This window comes from Myripristis murdjan, chromosome 22 (assembly GCF_902150065.1).
Source record: "Myripristis murdjan chromosome 22, fMyrMur1.1, whole genome shotgun sequence".
In the NCBI taxonomy this organism is placed as follows: Eukaryota; Metazoa; Chordata; class Actinopteri; order Holocentriformes; family Holocentridae; genus Myripristis; species Myripristis murdjan.
In genome coordinates this window covers 18,164,184-18,187,279 of record NC_044001.1, presented here as the reverse complement: position 1 = coordinate 18,187,279, position 23,096 = coordinate 18,164,184, and the positions used below count along the sequence as shown (strand labels likewise).

At 42.1% G+C, this 23,096-nt stretch overlaps 2 protein-coding genes across 3 annotated transcripts in view; one reads left to right on the top strand and one right to left on the bottom strand.

Moving 5' to 3' along the window:
• Positions 1-19,528, top strand: part of eml5 (EMAP like 5) — a 37,498-nt gene extending 17,970 nt beyond the window's left edge. For both annotated transcript variants that reach the window (XM_030044216.1, XM_030044215.1), the window contains 37 exons: positions 54-191; positions 366-622; positions 788-1,000; positions 1,106-1,273; positions 2,364-2,470; positions 2,592-2,710; positions 3,024-3,210; positions 3,372-3,477; positions 3,944-4,037; positions 5,267-5,367; positions 5,473-5,666; positions 6,218-6,329; positions 6,518-6,645; positions 7,517-7,658; positions 7,758-7,910; positions 8,472-8,603; positions 8,777-8,865; positions 9,285-9,461; positions 9,638-9,839; positions 9,948-10,074; positions 10,351-10,365; positions 11,019-11,027; positions 11,983-12,061; positions 12,373-12,502; positions 12,669-12,767; positions 14,140-14,160; positions 14,736-14,909; positions 15,015-15,223; positions 15,540-15,697; positions 15,873-15,987; positions 16,096-16,284; positions 16,461-16,633; positions 16,716-16,878; positions 16,991-17,094; positions 17,175-17,328; positions 17,993-18,093; positions 18,187-19,528. In XM_030044216.1, the coding sequence (XP_029900076.1) occupies positions 54-191; positions 366-622; positions 788-1,000; positions 1,106-1,273; positions 2,364-2,470; positions 2,592-2,710; positions 3,024-3,210; positions 3,372-3,477; positions 3,944-4,037; positions 5,267-5,367; positions 5,473-5,666; positions 6,218-6,329; positions 6,518-6,645; positions 7,517-7,658; positions 7,758-7,910; positions 8,472-8,603; positions 8,777-8,865; positions 9,285-9,461; positions 9,638-9,839; positions 9,948-10,074; positions 10,351-10,365; positions 11,019-11,027; positions 11,983-12,061; positions 12,373-12,502; positions 12,669-12,767; positions 14,140-14,160; positions 14,736-14,909; positions 15,015-15,223; positions 15,540-15,697; positions 15,873-15,987; positions 16,096-16,284; positions 16,461-16,633; positions 16,716-16,878; positions 16,991-17,094; positions 17,175-17,328; positions 17,993-18,093; positions 18,187-18,223 (4,876 nt within the window). In that variant the 3' untranslated portion in view covers positions 18,224-19,528. The remainder of the gene's footprint in view (positions 1-53; positions 192-365; positions 623-787; positions 1,001-1,105; positions 1,274-2,363; positions 2,471-2,591; positions 2,711-3,023; positions 3,211-3,371; positions 3,478-3,943; positions 4,038-5,266; positions 5,368-5,472; positions 5,667-6,217; positions 6,330-6,517; positions 6,646-7,516; positions 7,659-7,757; positions 7,911-8,471; positions 8,604-8,776; positions 8,866-9,284; positions 9,462-9,637; positions 9,840-9,947; positions 10,075-10,350; positions 10,366-11,018; positions 11,028-11,982; positions 12,062-12,372; positions 12,503-12,668; positions 12,768-14,139; positions 14,161-14,735; positions 14,910-15,014; positions 15,224-15,539; positions 15,698-15,872; positions 15,988-16,095; positions 16,285-16,460; positions 16,634-16,715; positions 16,879-16,990; positions 17,095-17,174; positions 17,329-17,992; positions 18,094-18,186) is intronic.
• A 276-nt stretch (positions 19,529-19,804) lies between these two features.
• Positions 19,805-22,681, bottom strand: isca2 (iron-sulfur cluster assembly 2). Its single transcript, XM_030044218.1, has 4 exons — positions 22,544-22,681; positions 21,456-21,633; positions 20,519-20,634; positions 19,805-20,414 (listed from the first exon to the last, which is right to left on the bottom strand). Exons 1-4 carry the CDS (start codon positions 22,603-22,605, stop codon positions 20,240-20,242), a joined length of 531 nt encoding a protein of 176 aa, XP_029900078.1. The 5' UTR covers positions 22,606-22,681; the 3' UTR covers positions 19,805-20,239.
• Between the last annotated feature and the right edge of the window lie 415 nt (positions 22,682-23,096).

Sequence of the window (23,096 nt, the reverse complement as noted above, 5' to 3'; positions counted from 1 at the left end):
TGGTTTGGTTGTAAAATTCTCCTGCTGAGCTGAATCTCCTTCTGTGTTTATAGGATATGGAGCCTTATAGATCATGCACTGATAGCACGCTGTAACATGGAAGAGCCCATACGCTGTGCCGCTGTGAGCACCGATGGCATTCACCTGGCCCTGGGCATGAAGGATGGCTCCTTCACCGTTCTCAGAGTCAGGTGGGTAGACAGGTCAAAGGGCAAACCCTATTCAAGAGGAAGGAATTCACCCAGAATTCAGTGCTTTGAAATTCTCCTCCTGCACGAACAACCTTTATGATGAGGGAGTCCATAATTTTATTTTGTGTCCTCCTTAGTTCTTCAGTCAAGCTAGATTTCTCTCCTTCTATCCAGAGATATGACAGAGGTGGTCCACATCAAGGACAGGAAGGAGGCCATCCATGAGCTGAAGTACTCCCCAGATGGGGCCCACTTGGCTGTGGGCTCCAATGATAACTCAGTGGACATCTACGGGGTGGTGCAGAGGTACAAGAAAGTGGGTGAGTGCATCGGCTCCACCAGCTTCATCACACACATGGACTGGTCCACGGACAGCAAATACCTGCAGACAAACGACGGCGGCGGCAGGAGGCTCTTCTACAGGATGCCAAGTAAGTCCAAAACATCGCCAGCTTCTGCGTGTACTGTAACTGTCTCAGAGCATCACGTCCATTCTCTGTAACAGGATTGCAATCAAAGGAAATGCCAAAAAGACAAATGTTACTTGGATGTCATGTCATATTGTGTGAGATAAAGTGTCTCCGTGTTCTGTTGAGGTGGCAAGGAGGTCACCAACAGGGAGGAGATGAAGCTGGTCCAGTGGTCTTCATGGACATGTGTGTTGGGTCCCGAGGTGAACGGGATCTGGCCCAAATACTCTGAGATCAACGACATCAACTCTGTGGATGCCAACTTTAATAATCAAGTCTTAGTAACAGCTGACGACTATGGATTAGTAAAACTTTTACGATATCCATGTGTAAAAAAAGGTGAGGAAGACCATAGCAAATGCTGGCACAGATGCACATTTTTTTTAAAAATTGATATTCCTATTACAACAATTTAATTGTTGATGCATTTCCTCTTGATTTCAGGTGCAAAATTTAAAAAGTACTTGGGTCATTCAGCCCACATAACCAATGTTAGATGGTCACATGACTACCAGTGGGTCATAACTATTGGCGGTGCTGACCACTCAGTGTTCCAGTGGAAGTTTATTCCTGAACGAAAGTCTAAAGAGGCTTTGCATATAGCACCGCAAGGTAAGGTGCCATCCACTAAACCATACCACCATTTAACCAGGAAAGGGGAATTTATTGTCTAAAGAGGGCAGGCATTACACATCATCTTCATATAAACAGAGCATTGGGATATTACAGTATTATATTATAATTTTGCTTTGTGTAGAGACCAGTGATTTACTTTAACAAAGTTAGTGTTTCTTCCAATGGTTCCTGTTAACAAGGTCATCAAGTCTACTAAAATCTGAGAAGAGCTGTGCTCAATTACTGCAAAATTGTGTGTGAAAAAAGTGGTTCAGCATCACAACTGCTACTTTTCTTTTGTATCAGCTTACATTTTACATTTTAACATTCTAACAGCAATGCAATTCTTAGACTAGGGCTAATTTCTGTTATTGGAACAATGTTACCCAATTTGAAAAAGTAATGTGTTAAATTACTTAGTCACTCATTAAGGGTTGCATGATTAATGATGACTTGCAGCTGCATAATTGTGCCCCCCAAACTACCCCTAATGGCCTCATTATGAATCTGATGTGCCAAGGCACTGAAGAGCAATGTAGATTGTTCTTTTCCCGTATAGTTTTTTTTGTGAACTATCATCTCTGTAATGTTCTCCAAAGGAAAGACTTGCTCATTAATTAAGACACATCCAATAAAAGTGACTGAAGCTTGGAGAGCATAATTTCATTGTCATTTTCAAGTTGTGTTTTTCCTGGAGACAGAGTGCGGCTGTGCTTTCTGAAATTAAAGCACATACTAACTGCCTTTCCGTTTAATTTTCCTAATGGATCTTGTGAGCAGCAGCCCTCGGCTTCCAGGGCCGCTTATTGCCTTGTCTTGGCACAGCTCTGTTTCGCTGCGTCAGGATTTTTATGAATTTGTCTTGAGTAATGTCACTGTGGAGCACGGCTGTCTGATAAATAGGAGATGTCATAGCGGCTGGCAAACTATTATTATAAGAGCCACTTTGCTTTAACTGAAACACGATGCAGTTTTTTTGTTGTTTGCTTCTTTCTTTTTTTTGCCCTGAATTGGAATTTGTGTCCAATTTAGTGGCAGGGAAGGATTTTATCTGGGAGGTTTGATGCAACCTTCTTTCTTCCTGCAGAGACCTTGGCAGACTCAAACAGTGAAGAGTCAGACTCAGACCAGTCAGATGTGCCTGAGATGGACTCAGAAATCGAGCAGGAGACACAGCTCACGTATCGACGACAGGTTTGTGGTGAAACCAATGATGATCCCCTCTGAAACATTGTACCCCTCTGCAAATCCTGCTTGAGTTTGCACCAGCACAATTGGGACTTTGTCAAACCCACTTTGTCCAACGCATGTGCAGGTTTATAAAGAAGATCTACCTCAGCTCAAAGAGCAGTGCAAAGAGAAGCACCGAGCGACGGCCATGAAGAAGAGAGAGCGAGCACCAGGCAGCGGAGTGAAGCTACACTTCATTCACGGGTAGGCCACTGACTCTGTGCCACAGAGAATCACCCAAAAACCAAACACACCACAAACATGGAACAGTTAACTTATGAAAGGTTTAATTTCAAATGACAAATCGTCCGCTATTGAAGTCGCAAGTCATTTTAAGACCACTGCTTGGAAAACAGCTTTAGGTTAGAATCTTCTGCGTTTCAGAAAAACAATTACTGACAAAATTCAGGCAGCCACGACTCCAGAAAGAAAACATAGCACTTGCAATAAAGCCTCTCATATTGACCTTGTGATTTTTTTATTTTGAACATTATTGCATTTTTCTTTTTGCTTGCAGGTACAGGGGCTACGACTGCAGGAGCAACTTGTTCTACACCCAGACAGGGGAGATAGTCTACCATGTTGCTGCTGTGGGGGTGGTGTACAACAGACAGCAGAACACCCAGCGTTTCTACATGGGGCACGATGATGACATCCTCTGCCTGGCTATTCACCCCCTCAAGGACTTTGTAGCCACAGGCCAGGTAGCTGACCCAGCATTGCCAGCATGAAATATTTAAAGGCTAAGTTTTTGCCCGGCAGGTCTGAATTCATTGCCGTTCCATGTTTACAGACCTCAGTATTTTTTTGTTTTCATGTGGAATTTAAATTGCCTAAGGACTTTGAATGTTTATTCTTTTTGCAGGTCGGTCGAGATTCCTCCATCCACATATGGGACACAGAGATGCTGAAACCCCTGTCAGTGCTGAAAGGTTTCCACCAGCTGGGAGTGTGTGCTCTGGACTTCTCAGGTAACAGCAATGCTGATTCCTTGGGCTTTTTATTTTACATCTACCAGATCATTTCGACTACCCAGAGAATATGTTACATTTCATATTTACAAAAGTGCTTCCTGAGATCTCTTCAGTCAGTAGTGACTCAAAAAAGATGAGGACTTCCCTCCCCACAAAGGATATGAGCAAATTCACAAGGCAGCAAATTTATAGGCCACAATGGAAAAAAATCCTCTTTCTACTGTCTTTTAGCAGTGGCAGTCTGACGGCATCAAGAGAGAGCCATTCATCTCAGTTCCTTTAATTGGCCCCAAACAGAGGCAGAGCAGTGATCTCTCTGTCAATATCATTGAACTACCTGCCATGGATCAAACCCAGCAAGCTGCTTTAATGTTGCTAACAAGGGCAAAACTTCACTGAAGCAACACGGGAGCTGTGCCGAGTGTTTCACTGAATGGGTCTGCTTTTGGTTTTCCTTCCACAGCGGATGGCAAACGGCTGGCCTCGGTGGGTCTGGATGACAACCACACCATTGTCCTATGGGACTGGAGGAAGGGCGAGAAGCTGTCGGCCATACGGTTAGCGCACTTATTACAGCCTTTATTTTGTCGCTGATCAGCAGCAGCTGTCCTCACATTAGGAGGACAAACACAATAACAGGAAGCTGAGTTTTGACAACACAGAACTGTTAATTCTAAAGATGACTTGAGCACCTCCACTTTAAATGCAGACATTTATAGAGGAGAGCCAAATTGAATTCACTACACTGTGCCAGTCTGCAGTGTGATTGATGGAGCAGAGGAAGGGAGAGAGGAGGGTGCCTTGTAGATTACTGTATGAGGCAGAGACCTTAACCCTGCCAAGGTTAGAAGAGGGGTTTGCCTCAGGGCTCCAACTGTAGATCCATAATAAATGAGATTTACTTTAAACCCACGAACACCGTGAGCTTTTCCTGCCAAGATTGGGCTGTTTGATATATGATGGAAATGATAGATGTGTCCACATATGGAGCACATCAGGCTTGTACCTCACAGGACCAGAAACATAACACTAAATTTTTAGGTAAGATCGTATATATCCTGCAAATCAAAAGGCCTACATTAGTATGAACCTTAAAACCTCCAGACCTCCAAATATCTGGCTGTGTTCCTTGGCCCACTTGATAGTTGTATTTAGTGTCTGCTCCATCAAAATCCCCCCCTGGCTAGTTGGAGCAGTGCATGCAGGCTGCTCTCCTGCGTGCTGTTGTGTGCCGGGACAGCTTGGAGCTGCACTAATCTTCTTTGCAGACCCTGGTGGGCAGTGCAGTGAGGCGGGCAGAGGGAAATGGGGCCTGACAGAGCCTGCCTTGTACACCACACTGCCTAGTCCTCAGCTGGGAGAAGAGGAGTGTGTGTGTGAGAGCGGGTGAAGGGAAGGGAGGGGCTGAGCGAGGGAGGGGGATGGAATTACAGGGAGCGGTGGGGGGCGGGGGGCGGACAGGGAAAGGGTACGCAAGGGTGAGTGAGTGAAAGGCTAGGCGGGAGGGGGGCATAGTGTTGCACGAGCTTCACCAAGGCTCAGTGATGCAGCAGCACAAAGGCCAGCGATTAGAGAAGTTGAAGTGTCAGGTATGCTCCATCGCATCGGGCACGCAACAGCCACTGATCCTTATTGTTCATACTGTGTGAAAAAGGCAGAGCAGGGGGGCTGTTAAAATGGACCGCATGTGTTGTAAATCCTGTGCCATTTAGCTGTCTTTCTCTTTACATTTCATATACAGGATAGTTTTTCATGAAATTGTTGTGTTATGCAAATTGATTTTCAGGGGAAGCAAGGACAAGATATTTGTTGTCAAAATAAATCCCTACATGCCTGACAAGCTTATCACAGCCGGAGTGAAGCATATCAAGTTCTGGCATAAGGCTGGTAAGACCCCGTGGCACATTTTACTGAAAAAAAAAAAAAAGCGACTTTAACTAGGGCAAAGTTGGCACCTTAGTCTAAGGTTATTATTCGTTTTTCCTCTTTCAGGTGGCGGCCTGATAGGGCGCAAGGGGAACATGGGGAAAACAGAAACGATGATGTGCGCCGTGTACGGCTGGACGGAGGAGATGGTGTTTTCAGGCACGTGCACGGGAGACATTTGTATCTGGAGGGACATGTTCCTGATGAAGACAGTCAAGGCCCATGATGGCCCTGTGTTCAGTATGCATGCACTAGAAAAGGTACGACAGGGGGAAGGGTTCATGCGCTGGGCAGCACGAGCTTGTTTTGACATTTAAAAAAATATTCCCAGAAATGGTCCCATTTCACTTCCTTTTCATCTGTTTCTACAGCTAGGTCTTTGCAATGTGGATTTCAAGATTATAACAATATTCTTAAGGAATTATTCTAATATATATCTGCAAAATAAAATGCCAAATAATCACATTGATATTCATCCCATTGAAATACATGGTATAATAAAATTCTTTATTTTAAGTAAGATTACCTAACTTATTATAGATTTTAATTAGTATTTGGTTTTATTGTAAACTTATGTAACAGCATTGTGTATTAAAATAATTTGATATCATTATATCATCACAATGTAATTCAACTGAAAGATGACAAATGATAATTTTAATAATGCTCATGCCCATCTGCAGTTTTCTGCCTCACGTTTTGTCTTTTATAATGAGCAGCATATAGAATGGACTTTATCATCAAAAAACAGGTGCAATCAGCAGACATTTTTGCAGCTTTAAATGTGCCATCATATTGTCTGACTCTGCAGGGATTTGTGACTGGAGGTAAGGATGGTATAGTAGCTCTCTGGGACGACACCTTCGAGAGATGCCTCAAGACTTACGCCATCAAGAGATCAGTCCTAGCTCCAGGCTCTAAAGGTAAAAGATTATCTTTCTCTTTTAGATTCAATCTTCCAGTCCTGTCGCTTCAGAGAGGTGAAATCATCATCCAGCACAGATCCATTAAAAACATTCAGTGCTTTTAGCTGTAATGAATATTGCCTCCTGCAGTGCCCTGGTTCAAGTGAAGGGCTCTGACTTCATGCTATAATTCACTGATTCTATAGGGTTGCTCTTGGAGGACAATCCCTCCATACGTGCCATATCGCTGGGCCATGGCCATATCCTAGTGGGGACAAAGAACGGTGAGATCTTGGAGGTGGACAAAAGTGGCCCGATCACGCTGCTGGTCCAGGTGAGAGCAGCACACTCTCAGCACATTTAGCACATTTAGAAATAACCCAAACACGTGTCACAAATGTAATAATATACACCACATCAAACTCCAGCTGTGCATCACAAAGTCATGAGGACGCCAGCTTTTTGCAGCATCGCTAGGTGGGTGCTTGTGAGGTGACAGTAATGTTGGGTTTGGGTTTTTTTCCAGACTAATTAAAGGAACAATTCACCGAAAATAAGCAACCCTTGTTGTGGGTGGCAGGGGGATTAACATTTGGTAGGAAATAGTTCTCAGTGAAGCTTGTGTTTGACTGTAAACCTTACCATTCACACAGAAACTATCTGCATGGATAGAACGGACTAGGAATAATTTGGAAAATATCTAACGTTGTGTATTTTGGATGAACTGTGCCTTTAAGATTCGAAAAGGCTGCAGATGCACTGAATGAATGGCTGGCAGTGACTAGAGCTGTGGCGTGATTATAACACCACTCTTTCTTATGCAACACTGCAGAATCAGCAAAGAGGTGGCCGTAAATGGTGATGAATTACTGCCACTGAATGGTAGATTGTTAATTTAGTTAAGTGGTCCTGCAGTTTTCCCCGGGCTCCAACGACTGTAGTCAGAGCTAATGTTATTGATTGCCCTTTTGCAGTGCATTAAAATATATAAGAAAATGCTTGTGAATGGAGTCGGTTGCTGGAAAGCCAAGAACCAAGAGTTCTGCTCTGTCATCTGTTGAAACAGATTTGTATTATGCTAATAGTTAACGGCCTCTAGCAAGCATCCTAACCCTTCTGAAACACTGAAACTGCATGAATGAAGTAGTCTTGCAGGAATTCATCATATGAAACCATCATGCCATTGCATATGTGTATGCTTGCAGGGTCACATGGAGGGAGAAGTGTGGGGCCTGGCGACTCATCCACATCTCCCTCTCTGTGCCACCGTCAGCGATGACAAAACCTTGCGCATATGGGACCTCTCCCCCAGCCACTGTATGCTGGCTGTTCGCAAGCTCAGGAAAGGTGAGTCACCATCCAAACAGGGAGAGGTGCCTGTGTTTCTCTTTTCTGTTCAACAGTTGTGCTCACAGGGAGCGTACTGAACGGATCTCTTTTCCATAGGGGGCCGCTGTTGCTGCTTCTCCCCAGATGGCAAGGCCCTGGCAGTGGGTCTGAATGACGGCAGCTTCCTCATTGTAAACGCAGACACCCTGGAGGACCTGGTGTCCTTCCACCACCGCAAGGACATCATCTCCGATATCAGATTCTCTCCAGGTCTGCAGTTCACTTCGCCATTTCCTCACTGCTACACCGAGGAGAAACTAGGCTCCTCACAACATCACACTCTTGAAGTTATCTCTGTTTTTGTAGGATGCTGTGCAGAAGTTAGGTTTTCCACTTATCTAGTCAGGTATACATGTTTCCCTCCACTGTGAGTCGGGGAGATATTGCTGCAGGCCTGACCCAAATTAATGGCTCTCTGTAATAAGGCCAGACAGAGAGACAGCTAGAGAGGAATGAGAAACAGTGGGGGCGGACAAAGTGAGAGCAAGAAACTAAACTCTCTTTCGCCAGGACACTTAACCTTAATCTACAATGCAGGGCATCCTATTTCTCAACCCAACACCGATGAATTTCTGCGAGCCTGCACCTTAGAGTAGAAGTCATTGCATAGTGCAGTTTAGTGTGGAGTATGTGCATCCAGAATATGTATAATTATTTACTTATGATCATCACAGAAAGTAATTGTGATTTCTGTTATCCTATTGATCCCTGGCCCAAATTGTTCTTCTGAAACTGATTGTTGGACGCTGCTCTCTTTCTGTGTTCGCTCAGGTTCTGGGAAGTACCTTGCAGTAGCGTCAGGGGACAGCTTTGTGGACATTTACAACGTGATGAGCAGCAAAAGGGTTGGTGTGTGCAAAGGATCCCTCAACTACATTACCCATCTGGACTGGGACAAGAGAGGTAAACATGTTCATTCATTTGCAGGGCTTCTCCTTAGTGGATCCTTGCAAATGATAGGAAGTGATATATGCATCAGACTACAGAAAACAATTTAGAGCGGGTGATTATGGATTCAAAATGGCCCTCTAAAAAACAATTACACACCACGGCCCACTGGGCTCTTTCATTCACAGGAAAACTACTCCAAGTCAACACTGGTGCTAAAGAGCAATTATTTTTCGAAGCTCCTCGCGGCAAGAGGCAGACTATTCCAGCTACAGAGGTAAGCAGGGGCAAAAGCACAGGAGCAGCCATGGATGAGCCGTGGTTGTGGCTCTGTTGGCCCACATTTTCCCCCTGGGATGGGAGACGGCCCGGGGAAGGGCAGTGAAGCATTAACACGGCCCACTTTTCACCAGTATCGTTCTAATTATGGCAGTGGAAATGGGATAGTGTTTAGGGTCCCTTTATACAGTGTGACATTCAGACACCTTGCAAGGAACACAGTGGAGGGGAGCGTTAAGAAAATGAGGGTTAGAGATGATAGATGCTGTTAAGGAGGATGCTAGGTCAAGTCTCACTGGAGCGTCTGATGTCTCCCCCTCCTCCCTCCGCTCCCTCATCTCGTCCTATCATGATGCATTCAACCTCCTTACCATTCCTTCCCCGTCCTCACACTCATCTCCCGTTTGTCTCGGTCAGGTGGAGAAAATTGACTGGAGCACGTGGACGTGTGTCCTGGGAACGTCTGTTGAGGGAATCTGGCCCGTGATCACTGAGGTCACTGAGGTGACCGCTGCCTGCCTTAGCAATGACAGAAAGGTGCTGGCCACAGGAGATGATATGGGATACGTCAAGCTCTTCAGATACCCTGTCAAGGTACGACAAGCAGGATGTTTACAAAATGCATAATTCTCAGTATTTAATCGTGAATGAGACTCATTCTCTTTGAATATCTCCTGACTTAAGGTTAGTGTTTTAAGATTTAGGTTAATGTTATGTTAATGCCGTGTTAATGTCACAAGTGTTAAATAAATGTTGGCCTCCTCCCTCAGGGAAAGTATGCAAAGTTCAAACGCTATGTGGCCCATAGCACACATGTTACCAATGTGCGATGGACCCACGATGACAGCCTCTTGGTGACAGTCGGTGGGGGTGACACGTGCTTCATGATCTGGGCCCACGAGCCCGAGGGCCACCGAGAGTTCCGGCAGTGCGACAGCGAGGAGTCAGACATCGAGAGTGAGGACGATGGAGGTGAGAGGCAAATGTCTTTTCATTCATACAGTGGCACACAAAAACGGTCCTACTGCATACAACAGTCCTCCTAAAGCTGTGTATCTGTATCATCCCCGCCTGTGTCAGGTTATGACAGTGATGTGACAAGGGAGAATGAGATCAACTACACCATCAAGGCCTTATCCACCAGCGTGCGACCCATGACAGGCGTCAAACCCCACTTGCAGCTGAAGGAGCCCTCTGTGGATGAAAGGTACCCATTAACAGAGATGTGGAGCGGCTTTGCAAAGCCTCAGACCAGCAGGCAGCGAGGCAACCGCTCCGAAAGGTTCCAGCCAATCATAGTAAAGATTGGTAGAAACCAGACCACTTCACTTCAACTTGTTTTTTCAACTTCTTTTCTTTCCTGCATGTATTTCCAGTCCTGTCCCTGTCCCTTTGAAATAACTTGGCCTTCTCTGCTCTTCCTCTCTCCTTAATGGCTGTCCATCTGTCACTATCCTGCTTCCTTCTTTAATCCCACTTGAAGACAAGGGGTGGTCAGGTAAGCACTTCTGTCTGTGTTTGCTGGTTTTGCACAAAAAACAAAAATTAAGCAGAGGGCATAGTTAAAACACATGTCCAAATGTGGAGGTAAGGTAAACAAACCTACCCTGGCTGAACCGAGTACTTGTAGTGTAAATCTTACAGTAGGGAGAATGCCTCAAATGGATCAGCCTCCAAAACAAAACGTCATGGAAACCTTAATGGAAAAAATAAAGAGCTACCTCAAAACTCAGGTCAATAACACATTGCAAATATTGTGAAGATTTAAGTCATTTGATTCAGTCATTAGATTGATTATCTTTTTTCTTGTAAAGGCCTTAATGTCTTCAAGTGAAAGTTGCAAATATAATGATTTTTTTGTTATTCTAGTACAGGTAATAGCATATAAAGGAAAGTTATTGACTTTTGGTGCTTGTGGGTTCATCGACTAACTTATTTGTTTTTGACTGTTTCAAAGCATCCACGTAGCATGTACAGGGCAGTGGTTGTCATAGAGACGGGCTTTGGTTGTTATGGTTACCCCATAGTACTGACTACTGTATTTTATGTCCTCAGTGGCTGAAGTGTTGTGTATGCTGGCGGGGCAGCAGCGAACGCTGTGAGAAACCTTTTTGTAATTCTTGCTTTTTCTTTGTTTTTGCTGCCTCAAAGAGGGTCAAGGTAAGCTGCATCTTGTGTTTCGGAATTTGTACTTATTTTCTCCTGTTGATTAATTAATACAGAATAATGTTAATATAGGAAATGGTTCAGAAGCAAGAAAAGGAGAACGTTCTGTCATTAAATTTTCTCTGGTCATTGTTAAATCTTGAACATGCCCTTGTCTAGCTATTCTTTATAATGCATATTTTATAGGCTTAATAATCATTTACCTGTAATTAAATTCCCTTTTCTTGTTGCCTGAATAAGCAGAAGACACTAACACATTTACAGTCTAGTTTTTGTTCAGCCCAGAGTGCAGACTGCTTTACTCTGAAGCCACACTTGCTGATAGATATTCAAGTTCTTACCCTTGGTGATATTTTCAATACTGTCGATCATAATCATTTGAGTGCCAGAGCAAATGTGTGGTGAATAACAGACACATCTCAAGGCTTTTTTATTTCATATCTCTTTAGTAGTCTGTTCCACTTTTCACCTGTTGACGTGTTCCCACTCAGCCCTCTTATTCAAATATATTCTTTTCACTGCTTTGCTCCCAATAGACTCTGTAGTTGCCTGTAAAACCAAGTGATACAAGTAGCCTTGATGGTTAAAAAATCATTTTATCATCAGGCTTTATCTGTGCCCTCATTTCAATTCCACCTTGAAATTTGTAGCTCTGATAATTCCACCTTGAACAGAAAAACTCCCTCAACAGGTGCAGAATGGATGTTTTTGTCTTTTAAATGAGATGTACATTTTAGCACTGTGTACTTTGGCTGCACATGTGAGGACATGAATACATTGTCACTTTTAAGCTCACTACTTAAAGAGCTCCATTAAGTGTTAGAGTCAGACTATAATTGAGAATAAAAAATATTGTAATATAATTTTATTAATGTCATCATCATCATCAACATCATCATCATCATAAGCAGTTCCACAGTTCTTATCCTGTCCCACTTGTTTGTTTCAGACCTCCTGTCAGCAGGGCACTGCCACAGCCAGAGAAGCTACAGACCAACAATGTTGGCAAAAAGAAGAGGCCCATTGAGGTAAAAGAGACCTTATCTTCACCAAAACACATCAAGTTCAGTGATCATATCAAGATGGTGCATTTCATCTCATCTCAGGCAGCCCCCTCTCTGTCAGAGGAACAAATGAGTCAAAATCCTGGTTTCTAATGCAGTTGTTCCAGCTAAGACTCTGTGTGCTCCTACGCTGTCCAGACAACCTCTCTGCGGACTCTGATGATGCTGTAATTGAATAATGAAGCACTTGAAATGGCAGGTGGCTCAAAACATCTCAGTTGTCATGGCATCGACCTTTCTGGCTTTCTGACGGCCCTTTCCTCTCTCCCCCACAGGACCTGGTGCTGGATCTGGTGTTTGGTTACCGTGGCAATGACTGCCGCAATAACGTGCACTATCTGAACGAGGGGGCGGATATCATCTACCATGCAGCCTCAGTTGGCATTGTGCTCAACTTGACGACCTGTGAGTAGGACAGAGAACAGTAGAAGGTGGATAGTGTTGCCACGCAATGACAGTGTTATATTACCATAATAGCCAACATGAAATATATTTCAATATGTCTGTGTGTGTGTGTGTATGTGTGTGTGTGTGTGTGTGCATGTGTGTGACTGGATGTGTTTTCTTACAGCCTGCCAAAGTTTCTATGTAGAACATAGCGATGACATTCTGTGCCTAACAATCAATCAACACCCCAAATTCCCCAACGTGGTGGCAACTGGCCAAGTAGGTATGTTTGTGAAAAGTTGACCTCACGTGTCACCAGCCGCCTCACTTTTCCTCCCTATATTCTGTGTTGTGCACTGTGCAGAGGGATTATTGCACATGACAGGGAACCATCCCCCTCCCCCCACTCTTATCTGTGCTCTAAAGCAACTAGCCTGCACAATCACAATCTCGACATGGTTGAATTGTAGTGGAACTGCCTTGCATGCTGTATTATTCACAGGAACAAATGGTACAAAAAACACCCCCTGCTTTTGCGAAGTTGAATGCAGGGTTTTGATTGTAAAAGTCACCTTAAATTGTTAGAATTAAAATTAATATATTTATAGTCAAGGATGATAAATTAACATGAAGATCATTTTTTTCAAGTACAGCTGTTTGTACAGGAGAAAACACTGTTCAGTAAATACAGAAAATCAACAAAAAGTTTCTGGTTTGTCTTAAATGTGTCAGATAAATGAATGAACTTTACCCTTGAGGCAGTATTCCATCAACAAAGGGAGTATTCCATTAATAAAACAGACTATACAATCAGCAAAGGCATTGCATTCCATTAATAAAGGGAGTGTTCCATCAAAAAAAGAAAGGCAGAGTTCCATCAACAAAGGCAGAGTTCCAAGAATAAAGAAAAGGATTGTTCCATCAATCAAAGAGAGTTTGTTTCCTCAGCAAAGGAAGTGTTCCATCATAAAAAGGATTGTTCCAATGAACTTCTATGAACAAGGAGAGCATTCCATCAACTTAAATGAGTGCTCTATTAACAAAATCATCAACAATGGCTGTCCACAATGAGAGTATTCTATGAGCAAAATTAGAAGTATTTCATCAACAATGGGTGTGGTTTGACAGCAAATGGAGTGTGTCATCAACAAAGGGATGTTCTTTCAACAGCCAATAATTGATAATCAGTGTGAGATACACTAGCTCGGCTTTGGCCTCGCACCTGATGAGAACAGGATATGTAGTAAACTGAGGAATAATGAGAAGATTAGAAATGAGGTCTAGTTTTCACATGCCATTGGCTATTCATAGTCAATTATTTGTCAAAGTCTGATATTCGCAGTTATGCAGGTCTATAACACAGTCTGGCTCACACTTGTTTAGACAGCATGAGACCCCCTGGCACTGCAAACAACAATTTGCTGCACATCAGCATCAATAAAATGATGCACCAAATTTTGGAGTGATGAAACAATCTTGCAGGCTTTTCAAAAAAAAAAAAAAAAAAAACAGTTTTGTGTTAGGTGTAGCCTGATTCAGGATTTTGGAGTATAGAAATTAAAAAGATTTTCCTTTGTCCTCGTAGTGTTTTATTTTCGACCTTGTGTGGCCCTTGGGTAGTCACTTTTAACCTCTCTCATTTTCCTGCTTTTCAGGTGACACTGGTGACATGTCAGGTAAGGACATTTATAAAATATTCCTCATGCAAGGCAAAAAAAAAATGCATTGTGGTAAAAGCACAAATGCATCAAGTTTTTATAGCCTTTGTATTCTGAAATAACAATGATGACTCTTACAGAAAATAGGTTTAGTTTCAGTACAAGGTATTCTTTGAAAACACTGCCATCTAGTGGCCTTCTGGTTTAAGACAGCCCTCCGCCTCACACAAACTTGTTTTCCAAGCTTCTTTTCCTCAATGATGGACTATGATGTATAAAAACATTTTTTTTTTTTACATTGTTTTAGTTTGCATCACATAATCATCCAGAAACTATAACAGTGTTAAACTACAAATGTGTATAACCTTTATCCTTTTGATACAAATATATTTTTTCTAAGACGTTTCATAGAAATAAATGAACTACTCATTTTGACTTTGAAAACAAACTTTAAAATCAAAATTCTCAAATTTGGGCATGAGCACAAAACTTGGATAAGCCCAAGAGAGAAAAGGGGAGAGTAAAGAAAGATTTTCATGCTACTTCGATTTGGAGAATTTATTCTTGTTCTTTTCTTGCTTTTTCTCTCTCAGCCACATCTCCGTCTATTCATGTGTGGGATGCCATGACTAAGCAGACGCTGTCGGTGCTGCGTTGTTTCCACTCCAGCGGGGTTTGCTCTGTCAGCTTCAGTGCCACAGGGAAGCTCCTGCTGTCTGTGGGCCTGGACTCTGAACATACAATCACCATCTGGAAGTGGCAGGAAGGTACGCTCTGAGATCTAAAAAAACACCTAAAAGGTCTGAGGTTTGACTGTCCCGCAACTGAAACATTGCAAAGAACTCAATGTTCTCGCATTCTCTGTTTCCAAGGTGCCAAAGTGGCCAGCCGGATGGGTCACACTCAGAGGATCTTTGTGGCTGAGTTTCGTCCTGACTCAGACACACACTTTGTGTCTGTTGGTATCAAACACGTTCGTTTCTGGACGTTGGCTGGTCGGGCTTTGCTCAGCAAAAAAGGCGTGTTGAGTTCCATAGAGGATGCCCGGATGCAGACCATGCTCTCTGTGGCATTTGGAGCTGTAAGTGACTTTCTCCTCATTAAAATTCTGATATATAATACAATATAATATATAATATGCTTGTCCAAGTTGTGTAAAAATGGGCCTGCTGTTTTTGTAAGCCCAGGGCCATTATTGTAAACATCTCTCAAATATTGGATTGATCCTTCCTACATTTTCTCTCACAATGTGATGCCTGATAATATTTGAAGCTATATTTTCCACCTTAGGTAACATATCATTATACACTTTGCTTAAATGAACTGTGAGTTGTTTTTGCAATGCTTGCTCTGCTCTTTTAGGTCACTAGATTAGTGCAGGTTTGTTTTCTTTTCAGAATAACTTGACATTTACAGGTACCATTAGTGGGGATGTGTGTGTGTGGAAGGAACACATTCTAGTAAGAATAGTGGCCAAGGCTCATACGGGCCCTGTGTTCACCATGTACACCACACTGAGAGACGGCCTCATCGTCACTGGAGGCAAAGAGAGACCGTGAGTGCTGCGTTCTTACGTTGCTAAACTAAATTGCACAACTGTAAATTCTTGTTATTAACATATTGACTGCATAAGAGTCAATCAACCTGCACAGAGTATAATGAATCACTTTAGGCATTTAGGATATGATCGACTAAAATCTATGAATTGCATGATGTGTTTTCCTTTGTAGATCTAAGGAGGGTGGAGCACTGAAGCTCTGGGACCAGGAGCTGAAGCGGTGCAGGGCTTTTCGATTAGAAACTGGACAGATTATTGACTGTGTTCGCTCTGTATGCAGAGGAAAGGTACATTACATAGCTGTGCATTTACTGCTGCTGTAAATAATATGTTGTTTGTAGCTGAGTGAAGTAAATTGTTGGAAATCTCACATATTTCTTTTGGGTCTGTGTTAGGGTAAAATCCTTGTGGGGACTAGGAATGCAGAGATTATTGAAGTAGGGGAGAAAAATGCAGCATGCAACATTCTGGTGAACGGACACATGGACGGACCTATCTGGGGCATAGGCACCCATCCCTCAAGAGATGTGTTCCTGTCTGCTGCAGAGGACGGCACCGTACGTCTGTGGGACATCCCAGAGAAGGTCAGTACCAATCACCTCCATCATCGGCTGCGCATTCATTAAGCAATAAAACAGTCTTGATTTCATTCCAGCACTTCCATTTTGCCTCCATTTCATCAAGACATTAACAATAAATCAACTTGTCATTGTGTTCATAACAATTATGTATGCCCTTGGCTTGCCTTGTGGGGAAACAGAAGATGCTGAATAAAGTGAACCTGGGCCACCCGGCGCGGACCGTCAGCTACAGTCCTGAGGGAGACATGGTCGCCATCGGCATGAAGAATGGAGAGTTCATCATCCTCTTGGTCGCCTCTCTCAAAATCTGGGGCAAAAAAAGAGACCGGCGCTCCCCTATCCAGGATATTAGGTATTCATTATAAGGCGCTACACTCCACAAACTGCATATGTAAATCTGAGAAAACACAAGTCTTTCTAATTCTTTGTTACAGGTTCAGTCCAGATTCTCGTTACTTGGCTGTGGGCTCTACGGAGAACGCAGTTGATTTCTACGATCTGACACTCGGGCCACAGCTTAACCGTATTAACTGCTGTCGGGACATCCCCAGCTTTGTCATGCAGATGGACTTCTCTGCAGACAGCAATTATGTCCAGGTACAAACTCTTTAAAGACACATCAACCCACTAAACTAAAAAGATAATTTGCCAGATATTGCCTCAAGCAATGTAACCAGTGTGACTCATGATGTCGAATTCCTTGAAACAGATATCCACAGGTGCTTATAAACGGCTGGTGTACGAGGTGCCATCTGGAAAGCAGGTCACAGAGCAGTCCCACATTGACAGGATTACCTGGGCCACGTGGACAAGGTGAAGGTGCTGCACCAGGGTGTTGGTTGAGGACGCGGTCGACTGTCGACTGACGTGTGTTTCTTTCTTTCCCGGTCCAGTGTCCTTGGGGACGAGGTCATAGGGATCTGGTCCCGTAACACTGACAAAGCAGATGTCACCTGTGCCTGCGTGTCCCATTCGGGCCTCAACATCGTCACAGGTGATGACTTCGGGATGGTAAAGCTGTTTGATTTTCCGTGTCCAGAGAAGTTTGTAAGTATAACAATATAATACCTGTGTTATTATCACTGTTTTTATATTTGCTGTTCTGTTGATATACTTTGATTTATCACACATTCATTTTTGTGACATTCTGACATCATCAGTCTAATGGAAATACTTAATAAACTATGGGCTAACTGTAAATGCAGAATTTTTCTATATGCTAAGCTGAGTTTGTATTGTTTGTTTTGTTTTTTGACACTACTTGCCATGTAGATTATGTGGCTTCTTGACACCACACGATACTTTTTAAATAGTTCACACTACACACACACACACACACACACACATATATATATATGTATATATATATATATATATATTTGAAGATGTAATTTACGACAGAGCCAAAAGTCTCTTAGTGTATGTCATTAATGTCTTGATAGGATAGGATATAGTACTCAAGCCTGTTGTTCAGCATCCTTTTCTGTTGATGAGATGCTAGCATTGCTGATATTCTAAATGTACATGTGATGAAATGATTCAGTTGGAATTTATGTAATTTCTAAAGGCACATATATGTACTATAAATGTGCCTGTGATAAAAACATGACTTTGATTGCCTAATTATGATGCCATTGGACGCTGTCTTGCATCTGTTACCTGTTGTTTAAAAAAGTGCCACTTTGACCATGCAAATGTCATTTTATTCCAGGCCAAACACAAACGCTTTCTAGGCCATTCAGCTCACTTGACTAACATACGCTTCACAAATGGAGATCGCTTTGTCATTAGTGCCGGTGGAGATGACAGAAGGTATGACTGAAGCCCCAGAGTACAATGATACTTAACAAATTACGTGACTATTGAATGTTAAAGAATGTGTCCTTTCCTTTCTGTCCTTCCCAGCCTCTTTGTCTGGAGGTGTGTCCATGCGCCTCACTGAACAGCAGCCCTTGGCAATCCCACCTCCATGAGCCCGAGGGGCTGCACGGGCTTTTCCCCAGCATGGCTATCCAGAGAAAGGAAGGTGCTGAAGAATGCATGTCAAGGAAAGGGAAGACGGACCTGGCAGCTAGGAGTTGAGGAGAGAGGCGATCTGACTTACTGCCTCAAAACTAGGTGCATGCATATGTGCAAGGCTCATTCTCATCTCAACATCAGCCCCGATTGTGAACACTACAGGTGCAGAGCGTGTGGCCCTGCTGTTGCAAAGTATCCCTCTGAATAAGTCACATCAGCACTGGAAAAAAGTATACAAACATCTCTCCAACGCCCGCAGTTCATTTCAAAATGCATTATTTTTTTAGTATGAGCGTATCTGTGTAAATGCTCCAACTGGCAGTTTTGCCAGCTGGTATGAGTTTGTGTTACTGACAATGCCATTTTTAAAAAAAAATGTAGCATATTGAATTAGCCTTAATCTACGAGTGTTTAACTTTTGAGGGTTTGGATTTGTTTAATTCTTTTTGTATTGTCATTATTTGTTTTACTTTTTGATCACATACTCATTTGGTTAATTTGATTATTTTTTACTGGTAATTTTAACTCCTGTGGCCTTCCTCCTGAATGTAACATCCACTGTTATGTTCTGGATGTCAGCATGCCAAAGCATACTATGCACTGTACACCTGACCTGGTCACTGTGTTACCCTGACGGTTTATTTATGGTTTGTTTATGTGATTGTGTTGTTGACTGGTTGAACCTCAAACTTCCCTCAGCAGTATGTGACCATGTGTGTAGCAGTCTTTCAGCTTGTGCAGTAACCCCCTCATGATGTTACGTGTGCATACTTGTTTGAGGACTTGTTTGTGGTTAACGGGTGTGCATGGCTTACCGAGAGACAATCTGTCTAACCAAATTCCTCAGAAAAACAAAGGAACAGCTGTAAATTGATGTTTCGATGCACTGTTGCATTTCTCTTTTGGTCACTTTTCAGTGTGCTGCTATGGTGTATTATCGTCGCGTTTTCATTTATATGAAGCGTGTGACTATTTTTTCAAGAGTAAGTTAATGTTTTATGTAATCAGATATATTGCTTAAATGGAATGTTTTATCAAAGAGAAAATATGAAAAGTGCAAAACATTTTGCTCCATGTATTAAGACTGATTACTGAAAAAGTTGCTGCATATTTTGATTTACATTATACCAGTGTAAATATCATTTGTAGATATTCTTTTTGTATATTTTTGTGAGATGTTTCTTAAATTCAACTTTAATAAAAAAGGCAACTGACCCTGCATTTCAAATTTTGAGTGACATGTTGATTTGTATTCTTGCCTTACTCCATGTATGAGTGTGAAGGCCACAAAGCAAATCTTGATAGATTAGTGAAGCAGCACTTTGAAACTAGCAATCCTCAAACCTGCCTTGAGCACATCTGAATCTTGTCAATAGTTTATCACCTATCAGTGAATGGAAACACTCACTGACTGTCCTTTCTTCATTCTGATGTAATCTGAAACTGACTGCAAATATCTGAAATGCACACAGTAATTTCATCCTTGATGAAATAAACAACAAGGTGAGATTGCTTGACACTTTATATTCATAGATATGGTCTATTTACATTTTTACATACAAAGATAAATCTAAGCATTGAATGCTCGATCATATAAACCACTTCAAAATACTCTCTGTTCTGTAAAGACATTGCAAATCTGTGCAGAAAAACTCCACTGAACTCCACTGTCAAGAAGCATCACTGACAATGTTACTATTTGCAAAATAGCAAGGATCCATACACAGTGATGAATCACTATCTTTGCCTTTCATTCAATTCAAAAAATTGTATATATAAGTAAAGAATACGTTTCCAAGCAAGCGAGTATTCTAGCAGTGTTATGGATTGTCAGAGGATGTTATTATTAATTTGTAATTAAAATGAAACGCTGGTAAAATAAATTAAGAATTCTGAGATAATCCAATATAATTCATATATGCTGTGACTGGGGTGGGTCTCATAATTTGACGGAGAAGGAGCTGCCGCAGGAGCAGCCGTGATCCGCTTGGGGATTCTTGAGTACTTGGAAGGTGGAACGGATCAACTCCTGGCTGTAGTCCAGCGTGGCTCCTTTCACAAACTCCAGGCTTTCCTCATCCACGATGACCCCGACTCCCTCCCGCTCAAACAACCTGAGAGAGGCAGAGCAGGTGCAGGGGGGCAAGGTTGATTGGATTAACAGGATGTGGCAAGTTCAAAACAATGACTTGAAAGCTAAATTTCTGGCATCATTTACCTGTCATCTTCACTCCTGTTGCTATCAACAGAAAACTTGTACTGGAAGCCGGAGCAGCCTCCTCCTTCCACATGTATCCTCAGGTACTCGCCCGCCGTCATTATTTCCTTTAATCTCTGGATAAAAAGAGAAACGTGGGCATGTTTAACGAGGTGTAGAGCACAAAGATTTCAACACAGTACTATTTATTATTCAGCAGAGGCAACAGAGGCAAGGTGGATCATCTATATACAAACTAATACAGTCTCACAGATCACTGTTTTAATAGACCATCAGGGTGACCTACTATTAATTAAAACAATGATCATTCATATATCTTTCTGTGATGGGCAAAGAGACTCCAGACTCCACAAATCCTGACACTGAAGCAGCTTCAGCTGGACAACAGCCTTTCCTCTCTGTTTTGAGCTTTGAGAACGGGAAGTCATGCAGACAAGCAAACAAACTGAAACAACTGGGACCACACGTACAAAAAAGAAAACTGATTTGAAAAACTAACTAAATCAATACTGTGTAATTAGAAAACTAACTAGAATAACATCAAAATATACATAAAATGTCATTATGTTTCATCAATTTGGCCCAATTTATCAACACAACAAGCATGAAAAGGCGTTGGTGCTGATGTTTACTGAGGCTGGGAGTCAACTGCCTTCACAAAGTGAGGTGTTCTTAATGTAATACCTTTCCTGAAATTCTTACATCTTGCCTCTGACAAGCACCCGCCCATATTATAATTAAAATCCCAACTAAAACTAATACTGAAACTAATAAAAATGTAACATTTTTAAACAATAAAAACTTAACTTAAATGAGCAAATCCACCTGGAAACTAAACTGAATTGAAAACCAAAATTAAAAACAAAAATGAACATTACAACTAATGAAAACTACACAGCTATAACAGCTCTGAGCCCAAACGTGGGTTTCTCCTGACCTTGACACACGATTCACTGAGGTGCACCTTGTCCTCTGAGGGGCTTGACGCCACCGGTTGCTCCTGGGCTGAGGCGCTGCTGAAGCGTTGCACCCCAGCTGTGTAGAGACACTGCGGGCTCTGAGGATGCCACTGCACCTGCCGGCTCACATGGAAGTTACTGAGGAGAGAAGACGCCCTGCAACACAACATTGATGTCACACACCGGGGGGCAACCACCTCAGGCCAACAACATCACAGTCAAGTCACTGAAGGTGGAAGCTCAGGTAACACTGCATGTCTGCTGGTAGTGCAGTTACACCGACCATACAAGTTTATTTATTTTCCTAGAACAAGAAAGCCAAGCAAAGAAAGTAAAGCACTTTGAGCTAGACCCCCTGCATGAAAGGTGCTACATGAATACAGTATTATCCTTGTTATTATTACTATACAATTTAGTTGGATCAATCATTAGTCATCACCAAGGAAGCAACTACTCCTCTTGGGGTCCACACAGGTAAAACATTACATCATAACACAAAACATATCATCCTAATGCACAACAAACTGTGTAAGACTGCTAAGAATAAAACATAAAAACCATGAATCATCAACAATATCCCTTACAACGACGATGATTACAATAATGACAAAGCACCCACACTCTATCGGGATGTAATCAATATATAATCAGTAAAACATTTCATACAGCTCAACAATATAATATAGTTTCATTAAAAACAATGTATGCAGTGACTGAGAAAATAAAATGGCCAAAATATCCTCGTTAATGATCATGTAATCAGATGTTATGTAGCAATGGATGTCCAATTTGAAGACGGACTGCTGTTCTGAGCTTTGAGGTGTGTCTTTAACCTGTTTTTAAATTCAGTTTTGCTTGTTAAGTGTGTTAAATGTACATAACGCTGTTTGTTTGTTTGTGTTTTTGACCTCAGGACGTTAGCGCTAGCTTGATGTTGTTAACGTAGCTAGCATACATACACCTGTAACGTCAACCAAAACCTGTCGCTCAAAAGCGGCTGTAAACAAGATATCATTTTAAACACGCCTCCTTTATGGTCTTAAATTTAAACATAAGTCGGTGTTACCTAGCGAGGCTCAACACTCTTGACTTTGATGTGGCTATCATCGCTGCTCCGACGAACGACATATTCCATAACAAATGTCCCGGTGTGGCTCCGCCCCCGTTGATGAAACGGCTGCGACGTCAAAGAAGTTCGACAAGCTGATTGGTTGAAGTGTCTGTCTGTCACACGATAACGCCCACCGTGTTGAGACAGACCATTTGACTCGTCGCATCGAGAGCCAATGAGCGGTTAAAGGACATGCTGTGGCTATGACCATAGATATCTATAATGGCTATGACCGTATAAATAAAATTAAATTCATCCGAATTTTACGTAATATACAGCCGACAAATCCATATTTTCCCACATTTTTAGATGATTTATTATTTTATAATTTATTTATTTTACCATTGTGTATATTCGATTTATTTTTGGACTCGAATGACAGAATTTATTTAGGGTAAAACTAGTCATAATGTCAAAATGTGAATGTAAAAATGCCATTGCTTACTTTGAACATGATAAATCTAACCCGGATTTCAGTTTTTATTGATTTAAGATGATACATTTCATA